Source organism: Pimephales promelas, chromosome 17 (assembly GCF_988280905.1).
Source record: "Pimephales promelas chromosome 17, fPimPro1.hap1.1, whole genome shotgun sequence".
Taxonomy (NCBI): Eukaryota; Metazoa; Chordata; class Actinopteri; order Cypriniformes; family Leuciscidae; genus Pimephales; species Pimephales promelas.
The window spans coordinates 5,758,416-5,772,273 of record NC_142785.1 but is presented as its reverse complement, the minus strand read 5'-3'; the positions used below and the strand labels follow the sequence as shown (position 1 = coordinate 5,772,273).

The 13,858-nt window shown below is 35.7% G+C and overlaps 1 protein-coding gene across 1 annotated transcript in view; it reads left to right on the top strand.

Annotated features, from left to right (window-relative positions):
* Positions 1-10,134: 10,134 nt before the first annotated feature.
* erbb2 (erb-b2 receptor tyrosine kinase 2) overlaps positions 10,135-13,858 on the top strand; it is a 48,408-nt gene continuing 44,684 nt past the window's right edge. The window contains exon 1 of the mRNA XM_089121818.1: positions 10,135-10,410. Coding sequence (XP_088977944.1) covers positions 10,332-10,410 — 79 coding nt within the window. The 5' untranslated portion in view covers positions 10,135-10,331. The remainder of the gene's footprint in view (positions 10,411-13,858) is intronic.

Below are 13,858 nucleotides of genomic sequence, written 5' to 3'. Positions count from 1 at the left end.
TGGAAAACAGCAGCGCAAGAACATTCTACTAAACGTCTCCTTTTATGTTCTATGGAGGAAAGTTTTGAGTAGTACAAATCACTTTAAGGAGAGTGTCTAATATCACCACCACAGAGCTACTCGTTGCCTGAATATAAAATACTGGCTTTATGGCAGGAAGATTTAAAGAGTGACATGATGTGAGATAGCAAATTACTTTTACTTTTAATATATTATTATGTTGTTTTTTTCTCGATGTTGCTGCTTTATCTTTGTTTTTCATTTCCTTATAGTTTTTATATATTTATAATTGTTTTTTTTTTGTTGATTTTTGAGTGACTTTCATTTATTTTCACCAAGAATGCCTTTGCAAAGAAAATATTACTTAGAATTGGTTTTCAACAGAAGGTAACGGAAAAGGGATGAAGAAGGATTTGGGTGCGCGTGTGTGTGTGTTTGTGTGTGTAGTTGCTGTGCAATTTGAGCTTGTAGTGCATTACATTTACACACATTTATTACTATAGCAACCTAATGGCCACCACAGCTGATATCCTTACGTTATTAAGCTCTTTCTTTCAGAACACTTGTCACACTATGCCTTACATTTTTATCTTTTTATGCCTCACACAAGGCAGCACTTCTCCACAAATCTCTCACCATTCACCATACTCTTACTCGCTTGTGCCAGACTATTTCTCTATTTCTTGGTTCATCTTAAAACGAATTTGCACAGATTCTTGTGTAATTGTAACCGGAGTCAAAACCACATTTGATTGCCTGACATGTCTTTGTTCCAAATCGTCACTTGTGCACTTTGTGTGTGTGTGTGTGTGTGTATGTTTCTCTGTCCCGGTGGGGACTTCAACCTGAATGCACGCAGACTCATGGGGACTTGTCACCGTGGGGACCTAAATTGGGGTCCCCATAACGAAACAAGCTTATAAATCATACAGAATTAGGTTTTTTTTTTTGAAAAAGTAAAACTGCAGAAGGTTTTCTGTGATGGTAGGTTTAGTGAAAGGGGACAGAATATACAGTCTGTACAGTATAAAAACCATTACAATTATGGAGAGTACAAACCAGACGTGCGTGCGTGTGTGTGTCAGAACAAGAGTGCAAGCATGATCGGCCTGGAGGGTAAATATAGCCGTTTAGAAAGGCTAAAAGTGGTATAGAGGGGGAGGGGACAACAAGGGTATCCAGAACAGTGATGGTGGGACCGCTGATCAGATTTGACCATCACATCTGAGAGTGTTGCTGCTACAGTATTTCTGAGGGAGTTTTACCACTATCTACTACTTTTTAAGTTGCAAAGAAGTTGTCACCAGAAGGTCCAGTTGGACATTTGGGTTAAACATTACTAGGTCAAAAAATTGTTTTTTTTTTTTGAAATTCCAAAAAAAAAGAAATTCCAGGTACAACTTAAAAAAAAAAAGAAATTCCAGGTACAACTTTAAAAAAAAAAAGAAATTGCAGGTACAACTTAAGCTCTATAACCAGCATCACATTTTTTTTTTTTTTTTCAAAATGTGTTTCTATGATGGAAATATTGATGGAAATCAATTACACTCAGTGGGTTTCTATATAGAACCCTATGGGGTTTTTAAAGAACTGAATTCAATGCCAAACATGTCCTATAAGGATAAATGTCTTAAATGATTGCATACTTTCATGTTTAACAGGCTATTTCATAGTTTTCCTTTTTTCTAGCGATAAAGTATGTTTACGAGTTGTTTAAGTCATAACATTTTATTAAAATTCAAAATTATTGAAAACAAAATTAATGAAATCTAAATCCATGAAACGATCCCATGATGGGAACCCCGAAAAGAATTTTTTCCTTTTAAAGTGTACGGAGGCGTATTGCATTCACTTGAAGAAAAAAAATCTATTCTGTTTTTCTGAATTAACGAGTTAATTTTTCATGAGAAAAAAAAATTTGCTCTGTTTTTCTGAATTAATGAGTTAATTTTTCATGAGAAAAAATTTTTTGCTCTGTTTTTCTGAATTAATGAGTTAGTTTTTCATGAGAAAAAAATTTTTGCTCTGATTTTCTGAATTAACGAGTTAATTTTTCATGAGAAAAAAAAGTTTTTGCTCTGTTTTTCTGAATTAATGAGTTAATTTTTCATGAGAAAAAAAATTTGCTCTGTTTTTCTGAATTAATGACTTAGTTTTTCTTGAGAAAAAAGTTTTTGCTCTGTTTTTCTGAATTAATGAGTTAATTTTTCATGAGAAAATTTATTTTTGCTGTTTTTCTGAATTAACTCATTAATTCAGAAAAACAGAGCAAAAAAAAAACTCCATTAAAAATTAACTCATTAATTCAGAAAAACAGAGCAAAAAAATGTTTCTCATGAAAAATTAACTCGTTAATTCAGAAAAACAGAGCAAAAAAATTTTTCCTCATGAAAAATTAACTCATTAATTCAGAAAAACAGAGCAAAAAATTTTTTTCTCATAAAAAATTAACTCGTTAATTCAGAAAAACAGAGCAAATTTTTTTTTTCTCATGAAAAATTAACTCGTTAATTCAGAAAAACAGAGCAAATTTTTTTTTTCTCATGAAAAATTAACTCGTTAATTCGGAAAAACAGAGTAGATTTTTTTTTCTTCAAGTGAATGCAATACGCCTCCGTACAGTAGAACCATCTAACTCAACACACCTTTTTTTTTTCTTTATTACATTCAAAGTTCAAATCATTTTCTGTGGTGATTGACAGCACATCACACAGATGATCCTGGAAAGTTAAAGCTAGATTGTTTATGGACACAAGCGATACTAACATTGTAATCCTTTTTCAGCTTCCATTAAAACATGTTTCATATTTTGTTTTCTATATTTCTTAAGCAGAACGGTGGTAGTAGTATGTTATATTTTCTGCAAATTCAACATGAAATGTACCATTCGGTATGCTGTACTTTTAAAATAACCTGCATGCGGAGCGTAAACGTGATCTTTTTCACATTAAAGAAAGTAAAAAGAAAGGGAATGAGATGTATGGCCAGACTGGTAATCGGTTGCCTTCTGAAAAGCGTTTAGTTGTATACATTTTTGACACTGTTGACTGTAATGCAACACAAGGCCAAACATGAGAGGTGTCTTCTAATTGTTAATTCCCTCTTTTTCATTGGCCTGTTTGATTGTGGCCATCTATAGGCTCAACATGGACTTGCCCTGTATATCTCCCCACCTTCACTTTCTCTTCTCACTCTTTCTGTCCCTTTCTATTGCTCTCTTTCTTTATCTTGGTATTGTAATGCACCTTTCTTCACCAATTACACAAGCCCGAATGTGTATAAAGGAACCTTGAGGAAATTAATAAAATCGTTCTGTATTAATTATTTTACTGGTACTATGTTTATTTCAGTAACACCGTGAGAGGTTGTGCTGCATTGTAACTAGTCACAATAAACCATAAGTGCCTTATTGCTTTTATGAAATGTTTACTACATGATAAAAATTATAAAAAAGGAAAACATGACAAAACATTTTTCATAGCAAATTCAAATAATGTGTAAACTAAGGATAGTGGTTGGTAACAATGTTGGTAAACAGATGTTTCATGACAATATTATGAATTTTATCATGACTCAAAGACGGTTTATCCCCATTCAGGACTGGAATTTTCAATCCAACATGTCAGAATTACTATTCACTGTGAGAATCACTATCTCTTCCTTTCTATAGTAGTCCAAAGGCTTAAATTTCAGATCGTACTAAGGCAACACGGATACTGACAGTTTTTAATTTTACGGGAAAAAATACTGGGTAATACTTTATTTCGATGGTCCACTTTAGATATTGTAATTATAAGTAACTAGTTATGCTAGTAATGTCAACTAGCGAAGTATTTGTAGATTGTCTTCTAACACTTGATGCTCCGCAACAAACTTTCTATAGACTTATCTTTGCAACTACATGTCCACTTATTTTACTAATTCTAACCCTCTAACAGTCAGCTAACAGTTTTCTACAGTCGACTAAGTTCATATAGTTGCAAAGTGACTTGTCTACAGCGGGCCATCGGAAAAAAACAAATACTACTGTAAAACCCATCAAGTTAAGCTAACTCATTTCATTTGAGGAAACCGATTGCCTCAATTAAATTAAGTTTTTAAAAACAATAGTTATGAGTACTCTGATTTTAATCGAGTCCGCTAATGGATGGTACAATGAAACGCAGAATCTTCTTGTGATGCATAGCAATCAGAACATGGAAATATGCGTCCGTCAGATCGTCACTTATTTACCAATCTCTTTCTGCCACTGACCGAAGAACATCGGCCACATGCAACATGCGAAACGGAAGCTTCTTTACCCGTTGATTTTCCTCAAATTTAAATTTGCTTTGGAACCAGAAAATTTGTTGAGTAAAAACTCTCCCTCTGAACTAAGGGGTAAACCTCATCTATTGCTCCTCTACGAAACGTGGTTTGTACAGGCGTGTAACAGTGATGAGCAGGTGCTGTTGGCAGGTGCTGTTGCCATATTGCGCCAGCCCAGAACATCCAGCTCACACCTGAATATTGGTGGAGAGGAGACATGAAGCCAATGAGTACACTCCAAAAAATGCTGCTAAATAGAACTAAAAGTGGTTCATTGGCTTGTAATCATAGGGGAACCACTTTAAGTGCCTTAAAGGGTTAGTTCACCCAAATATGAAAATTAAGTCATTAATTACTCACCCCCATGCTGTACCAACCCCGTAAGACCTTCGTTCGTCTTCGGAACACAAATGAAGATATTTTTGATTAAATCTGAGAGCTGTATAACTACCACATAGGCTCCTGAGGGACTGCCTCTTGACGGCCCAGAAAGTCAATGAAGAAAATGTTTAAATATCCCAAGTGACTACCGTGGCTCAACTATATGTTTATCAAGCGACGCGAATACTTTTTGTGCGAAAAAACAAACAAAAATAACGAAACAGAAATTATTTTATATTTTAAATAAAAAATAAAAATTATTCGACTATTTCTTTTCTTCCTTGTAGGCCAGAAACGAGATTTCCTTAGATTTCCACGACGCATGCGCGAGAATTGTGATCTGAAGTAGTGTAATCGCAGTTCTCGCACATGCGTCGTGGAAATCTCGTTTCTGGCCTACAAGGAAGAAAAGAAATGGTCGAATAAACTCGTTATTTTTGTTTGTTTTTTCGCACAAAAAAACGAAAAACAAAGTTTTTAGTAGTTTTTGGGTGAACTAACCCTTTAACTTTGTCATATGGTGCTATGCAGAACCATAAGAGGTGCTATAGAGCACGTTAACCACACCAGAGAACCACTGAAGAACCAAACTGGGCTTAACTGGTTCTTTAAATGGCAGTGGTGCTATATAGCACCATGACCACCGCAAAGAACCGCTGAAGAACCTTTTTTTTTTTTTAGAGTCTATATATGGGGGTGATTAGGAGGCCATAATGGACAATGGGCAAATCTGGCCAGGATGGGATTTCTAATCAATCAATCAATCAACTTTTATTTATAAAGCACAATAAAAACAACAGTAGTTGAACATTGTGCTGTACAGAAGAAATAAAATATCGTAAAAAAAAAGCAAGACTGACCGCAAAACTAATGTGAAAAGGGGGGGGGGGGGTGTTTACATCGAAACCACCAATTTGACCATTCAACATTAAATCAAGGACACTTGTAGGCCAGTGAAAACAGGTAGGTTTTTAACTTAGATTTAAAAACAGACTCAGTGGATATTAATCTTAAAGATACAGGAAGACTATTCCATAGTTTTGGACCAACAACAGAAAAAGCACGGTCCCCTCTCGTCTTCAGCCTTACTTAATGACCACAGAGAGTCAGGGCCTCGGTTTAACGTCTCATCCGAAGTACAGTTCTTGTGTCCCCATCACTATATGGGGCGTTAGGACCCACACCACAGAATGAGCAGCCCCTGCTGGCCTCACTAACACCTCTTTCAACAGACACCTAGTTTCCCCAGGAGGTCTCCCTTCCAGGTACTAACCAGGCTTAGCCCTGCTTAGCTTCATTGGGCAATTAGTTTTGGGCCACAGGGCTACATGGCCACTGGCTAATAATTTAAGACCGTCTCTGGCGGTTTGGAGGAATGAAACATAAATCAGGAAATCTGATTCTTAATGTGACTTCCTGTTGCACTACCTGTACTACCTGGTTATCAGTATATTTTAAAGGGACAATATATAGAATTCCAGCCCGTTCTCATCCCATGCCAAAGCGTAGATATCCAACGCACATGCCACCCTTTAACGTCAATATGAGACACAGATATATGGGGTAGAAGGCGCCTCCTAGTGGTCTAACCCTAACCCTACCCCAGACCTAAACCTACCATACTCTGCGCGTGTTATATTGTGTTATATTGACACTTAAGGGTGCCGTGTGTTGGATGTCTACGCTTTGGCAAAAGCGTCGTATATGACAACGCATTCTCACCCCAAGGCGTCACCTTTGACCATGCTTCAATAATTGACGTTTTAGGCGCCCTTTAGCGTCACTTACATGACGCGATCCTACAGCGTCATCTAACTGACGCTAAAGGAAAGCGTCAGTTAGAGGACGCGGTTAGGTTTAGGTGTGGGGTGGGGGTAGGGTACACGCGATCCTAGGGCGTCATCTAACTGACGCTAAAGGCCGCCTAAAGCGTCAGATATTGAAGCATGTCCAAATGCTTCCCAAGTTAAGTGACGCCTTGGGGGTGAGAATGGGCTGTATATGACGCCTTGGGATGAGAATGCGTTGAGAATTCAGAAACTATTGTAATTAGTGACACCGGTGGCCGTTATGTGAATGGCAGCCAGCAACCTATTGCTCGTGGAAATAGCTTAGAAGAGACTGAACATGATTCATGGTCCTGAATCCTGATATACACACGGGCAATTCTTTTTTGTTCTTTGCTTAGAAGTAAAAAGAAATGGGAAATACCTTTGCAGCAATAAAGTGTTAACGAACATCCAGATGACGTCCATGCTGCTGAAAGCAATGTGCATAAGCTCTGCAATTTACCGGCATCATGTCAACAGAGAAGGTAGGCTAATTAGATTATACTGTTATTTTATATTGCCAGACATATTTGACTATGTGAGACTTGCATGACACATAGACATTACAGTACAGAATAGCTCTTTAGGCATTATCCTGACCTGCACATTGTATAAGCATTAGTTTTATGTGTCACAGAACGGAAGTGAGGCTTTTTTTTATTTTTTTCCAGAAAAAAAAGGTTCTTCCAACCCGATCTCACGGGAATTCGTACGAATTTTACGAGGTGGCTAATTCGTAACAATTCATACGACCTCACTCGTACAAATTAGTACGATTTTGCTAAAACGTACATATTTTACGAATTGGCCAATTCGTATGAATTTGTACGAATGACCGACCCCGCCCCTAAACCTAACCATCACGTGGGTTTAGACAAATCGTACAAATTCGTACGAGTGAGGTCGTACGAATTAGTACGAATTAGCCACTTTTTAATCACTCGTACGAATTTGTACGAATTGGTCGTGGGTCCTTTACATAAAAATCATGCTTTCATGGACCATCAAGGAACTCTAAGGTCTCGTTTTTAAGTTTACAAGCTGTTCACACATTGGCAATAAAAAAGTGATTAACACAGGAAAATTCATATATAGCCCCTATGGTAAAAAAAAACAAACAAAAAAAAAACAGATTTAGGTAGTCCAGGTTTTGTTAGATTGTATCACTTAATGAAATATGGTTATTAGTTTTTTAAAGCACCACTATATCATCTCGTAATACTGGAAACATTGTCAAAGTATTATTATTTTTTTCATGGGGAATTTCTGGCAATTGATTCTGCCAGTTATTTTTACAGTAAATTAAACAGGATACTTTTACAGTATGTCTATTACATTTAAATAGTAACAAATGTAGCAGGTTATCCAGGTATTTTATGCATACTGCAAAAAATGAAGTATATTATGCTATTCATGAATGCTCTGCCTAATAGTACCTGATTCCCTACTGGAAGAAGACTGTAAAAGCATGTGTCTCAAGAAAGATAAATGCACACTGAGAATACATTAAATATACAGCTATATGGTAAACTGGAGTAAGGTTTACTAACTCTCGGGCTGTATTTGAGGGGTCATGTAGGTGACAAGATGCTCGATAGTTTTGAATGAAAGAGATTTATTCTTCTTCCTCTTCTTTCAGCCTACACAGAGTTTGAGCTTGGGGTACAAACACACTCACTATCAGTGTGAGAAAAAAAGATCACTTTTGGCAACACATGCCATTCTCTGGAATTTTCCCCATGTCTATTGGCTTTTGAGAAAAGCAGCCACTGCAAGTAGAAATACATAGTTTTAACATTAAAAAACACTCCCCAAAGAGCAATTTTGGAAACAATTTAAAACAGATAATAAGAGATTAATTCATTAATAAGTGTTCACTTTTTTTGTTTAAACAGTTAATCTAGTTTGAACAGTTGCATTAGAATCAAATAGTTATTTCTAAATATGTAATGTAAAAATGATTCCTTTTACGAATAGCTCATCCTAGTTATTATCCATTTAGCTCTACTGACAAAAGTTGTCCTTATTCACTACATATTTAACTTTTTAATTGTTTACCGTTCCAGTTTTTCCAGTAACTATTTATTAATGCTCATTGTTTTGGTCTGCTATACTAATAGCTTTTTTGTAATTACCATAAATGTTGAAAGTTCAAGTCTTACTAATAAAATTGCAATATATACTCAGAAGCAAATAGTTTCTGATATCTGAATGACAGTTAAAAACATGATAAGTTGCTGCTAGCCAACTGACTACTGACCAGAGGGGGCAAGTTGTCACAAATGCCATAGGCTTACTGAAGTCAAAGGTCCATTGACACAAATGTGTTTTTGTTGTTGATGATGTTGGTTTCAAACACCGTTTTAAATCAAAATATTTGCATGAATTCTGTCTCTAAACTTTCAGGATCATATTTTTTTGTAAGAGGCTAATCTGCTGTGTAACACGCTAACATACATTTAGGCAAGAGTCAAGTTATAAATAAATTGTTGAAACTTGCCTTTGGGTTAACAAAGGCTAAATGTTGGCCTAGTGTCGTTGGATGTGTTTATGTGATGTGTTTTATATTTATTTTTATTTTTTTATTGTTAAAACAATATACTTTTTATTTAAAGTCATTAAGTAAAAAATATTACCACTAGCCATCTCCCGACTGCTCCTGGGAGAATCATTGGTACACCCCTTCCCACTCCTTCAGACCCCTACAGATCACTGAGCACCAAAAGTTTCTTCCTCAGGATCTCATGAACAGTTAAATGCCCCTACTAGGCCAATAAACATGTGCAATGCTCAACACTCTTTTCTACTTAATTTTATTCAGCACCATGCTTCTTATTCACATTCCTTTGCATTGTATATAGGCTAAATGTACATTGTTTATTTTGTATTTGAATATATTTATTTGTATTATCTGTCATTCTGTCTGTGCACTGGAAGCTTCTGTGAAAGCATACTTGGCAACAGTGTTGTAGTACTCGAGACTCAGACTCGTCTCGGACTCGGTCTCGAGACCATATTTTAATGGTCTCTTGGTCTTGTCATGGACTCGTGTCCATTTGGACTCGGAATTGACTCGTAGTCGAACATTTTTTTTTAGGACTCGGACTTATTCCCGAGTCCACTCGAGTTCAATGAAAAATATTTTTCATGATTATTAATTTATGTTAATAAAATATTTCTTTAAATTGATTGACACGCCCAGTGGTTGGTGATTTTCTAGTGCGCAACTGCGCATGACAAATTGTAATAAAATTACTTTTAACACCACCTACTATGTGGCCTTTTCACCCTAAACTGATCATATTTTTTAAACTAAGTAAATTCAGTAAAAAAAAAAAAAGGATTTCTCTAAGTAAATAAAAGTAAATTAGGTAATCAACCCTCACTGGTCTCGTTCTCGACCATCTCTGGTCTCGAACTCGACTTGGACTCGACTCTCTATGGACTCGGTCTTGACTCGGACTCGAGTGAGGTGGTCTCGACTACAACACTGCTTGGCAATACAGCTCATTGTGACTCTGATTCTGAATGTGTCAGTAGAGCTGCTGAACTTAACTGCTGGGCTCTAGTCAGTCTGTCCTGCCACTCCTCCGCGGGAGCGCGCGCATTATGGCACACGCTCACATGCACACACACACTGACTGGAGAGTCGGGCGCACTCCCTCCTGCCAGGAAGTTGTTGGTATTCGGGAAATAACAAAGAAAAGTAAACAGGTATATTAAAAGCGTCGAAACTACACGAGGTGGATCTGTGTAACGTATTCGAGATCTGGGTATGAATTGGAGGACTATTAACTAATGGAGGACTAATCGATGGAGGCGGACGGAAGTTTTGGGCTCGCCTGGGTCCTGTTGCTGCTGTTGGGAATTACAGACGCTATAGGGAGAGAAGGTGGGTCATCTCCACACATTCCTAAACTATCCACAAATTCCCACATTATAGTTACTGGGCAGAAAGAGAGTTTAACACGAACAAACAGCAGCGGGGGACATTCTTGTGTTGAAACTGTGTGCTACTCAAGCGGTTGACACTGCTCAAAACGCAACCCGACCGGCGCGCGGGGCCCTCTGCATTTTCACGCGACTGTTCGTCGCTTGCTTTCAGTGTTGACGGTGTGTGGAATTTATTTGAGTTGTTGTTTTAGTAAACAACTTTACAATTTTAAATTTGTATTCATTTAACTAATTTAGGCTTATATAAAGTGGATAAGTAAAAAAAAAATCCCGTCTGTGTTTTTTTCTCACACTCTCGCATTAGTCGTAGGTGAAGTATGTCGCACAAACTTGATTTGCAACTTTTGCATGACAATAGCGCTGCTGAAACCTGACAGTTCATGAGTTTAATGGGCACAACTCCTTATCTCAAAATTAAAAAGAACTGCAGAGTATTTTTTTTAAATTTATCAAATATTAATGACACCCTCCTGTTAACCAAAAATACTAACCAAAATTTGTAATATATATATATATTAGGGCTGTGCAAAAGTTAATTGCGATTAATCGCATCCAAAATAAAAGTCTGTGTTTACATAATATATTTGTGTGTGCTGTATATAATTATTTTGTATATATAAATACACACACATGCATGTATATATTTAAGAAAATATGTTATTAATATATAAAATATTTATATTTATATAATATAGATTATGTATTTATAAATATATACAGAATTTAAGCGCAAATAATTCTTAAATATATACATGCATGTGTGTGTATTTATATATACAAAATAATTATATACAGCACACACAAATATATTATGTAAACACAGACTTTTATTTTGGATGCGATTAATCGCAATTAACTTTTGCACAGCCCTAATATATATATATATATATATATATATATATATATATATATAATTATAGAATAACATTTAAATGGGTCATAATCACAGAACAACACCATGATAATGACGATGACATACAAGTTATTATTTTAACAATAGGTAATAATTAAAAAGCCATCAATTGGGTCACGAACACAGTACAACAACATCATAATCATGATGGCGGTGCTGCTAATACCAGTAATAAAAATAAAATTAATTTATAAATAGTAGTAGCACGCAAATTTTCAGTGCCATGGTACAATGTTTTAGATAGTAATACTATTGTACTTTGATTTGATAACCATTTGCATAGGACTATAAGTGCAATAATTCCATGTTTGGTACATGTTTAAAACCATGGTATTGAAACAACATAAAACATATCCAAGACACCAGAGTAAAACCATGGTATGTTTTTGTACTTTTTTTGTGCATGTTATTATTAGCACATATGATATGACAGAGAAGGCCAGTATGTATACATCAGACCATAAAACAATGGATTCAGCGATCTCACTGAGATCTCGTCTGAATTGATGAGAGGTTTAATACCAGTTTAAACTTTGTAGTTCTCATTCTCTGCATAACACAAACTGTCACACTCTGTCATTAACTATTCTTGTTTTTTTTTAACCTAGATTTGCATATTTCTTTTCATTTCTCTGTGTGTACTGTATATGCACTCAGTGGTGGAAGAATTCATATTTTCTTAGGAAATCATACACTCCTTCCTGCTCACTGAAAGTTGTTCCAAAGGTCGCTTGCGTTAAAGTTGTGTGTAACTGTCAGCTTCAGATTACACACGTAACAAAACAAATGTGTTTCTGCATTTCAGTGTGATTTTTTTTTTTTCCCCATGTTTCTAAGGCATCTAAAATTGTCGACACGATCAGGACTTTTTGTTGAGCCTAGTAAAATTTTTGCTGTGAAATCTTTAAGGATTTTCATAACGTAAATGGAACAATAACAACTTTTATATTGTTACTAGTAATATTTATTTTTAGATATGTTAAGATATGGATTTTTTTGTGTGTGAAAAATCAGGTTTTTGAGGAATATTTATTAGTACATCTCTCAATTATCATTGAGATTATTTACATTATATATAAAATATGCAACATTGCATTATAGATTTTTGCCCTCCACCATAAAAGCTACAGAGTTTTGATCTTAAAAACTTTTATCTTTAACAAGCTTTAATCAACTAAGCAAGATATATATTATCTAACTGAGACATATTTTTGGGAGATATAGTGACAACTGATATTTATATCCATTTTAAGTCTCATCTCATTTGTATACATTAATTTCATCTGACTTTCTGCCTTTATAAATATCAGCAACTGCAACAAATTGCATATTTTTTCTCAGTTTTTTTTTCTCTCTCACCATATTCTCCTATACTGAATGATCCACAGTTATCAAATATTGTCTTAAAAAAATCACAAATGCAATTTTTTGATGAACTGTTTCATTAAAAAAACAAAAAACATTTCTGACTATTTTTCCATGTCAGGCTTTAAAGGGTTAAACATCCTTGAGGTGCTCTGCTTGCCTGCAAGAAGCATTCAGTCTTGTTGACAAGCAGAATCCATGAACAATGGCATTGGGACAATGTTGTCATGGGACCTTTTCTAATGTGACCACCACATCTCGATTTCTCAAAACTTGGCAAAACCAGTCCCTGTCAAACGTTTGCCATCTGATTCTGTACATTGGTTCACTGCTGTGCTCAGTGGGCTTGTCCTTGTTATCAGTTGTTGCGGTGTGCTCTCATTGTTGAGTGTTTCAGAACCTGTAATGGGGCTTTTAGCAATGCTGTTAGCTGAAAGTGTCACCACACGTTTACTGGTCTTGCAGGATCTTTATCAACAGTTATTATCAAAGTAAAAGCCCTTTCACACCAAGGACGATAACTAAAACTATAAAGTTTTAATAATCGTTCTAATTCTACGTCAATGACACAGACATTCTGATATCATAGAATGATTTGTTTCAGCTGATGAATGATAATTGACAGTCAATCAGAATCCAGCGGACTTGAGCATTAAAGGGATAGTTCACTTTGAAATTAATTTTTGGTACGTTTTATCTTACCTCAAGGGCATCCAGGATGTAGGTGTCTTTGTTTCCGCAGTATTTTCAATTTTGATATTTTTAGGTCAAACCGTTTGTGTCTATCAGTCATATAATGGAGGTCTATGGTCACCACCTCTAAGAGCATGCACAGAGAAGTCCAAATTAAACATGATTTAATGACTCGTAAATGTAAGTACACATTGATGGCCTAAGACACGAAATGAGCGTTTTGTGTGAGAAAATGATAACCACAGCCACGTCCAAGTGAGGGCGCGGGCGCTTCGGTCTGTGCAAGTTGATTGAACTGGAAAAAGTGAGTTAATACAATGAAGGAGATTGATTTAATCATCAGAAACTCAAAATAATAAGTTATCTAAACTAAATAAATTATTTAAGTTGATTTGACAAAAGAAAAATGTTTTTA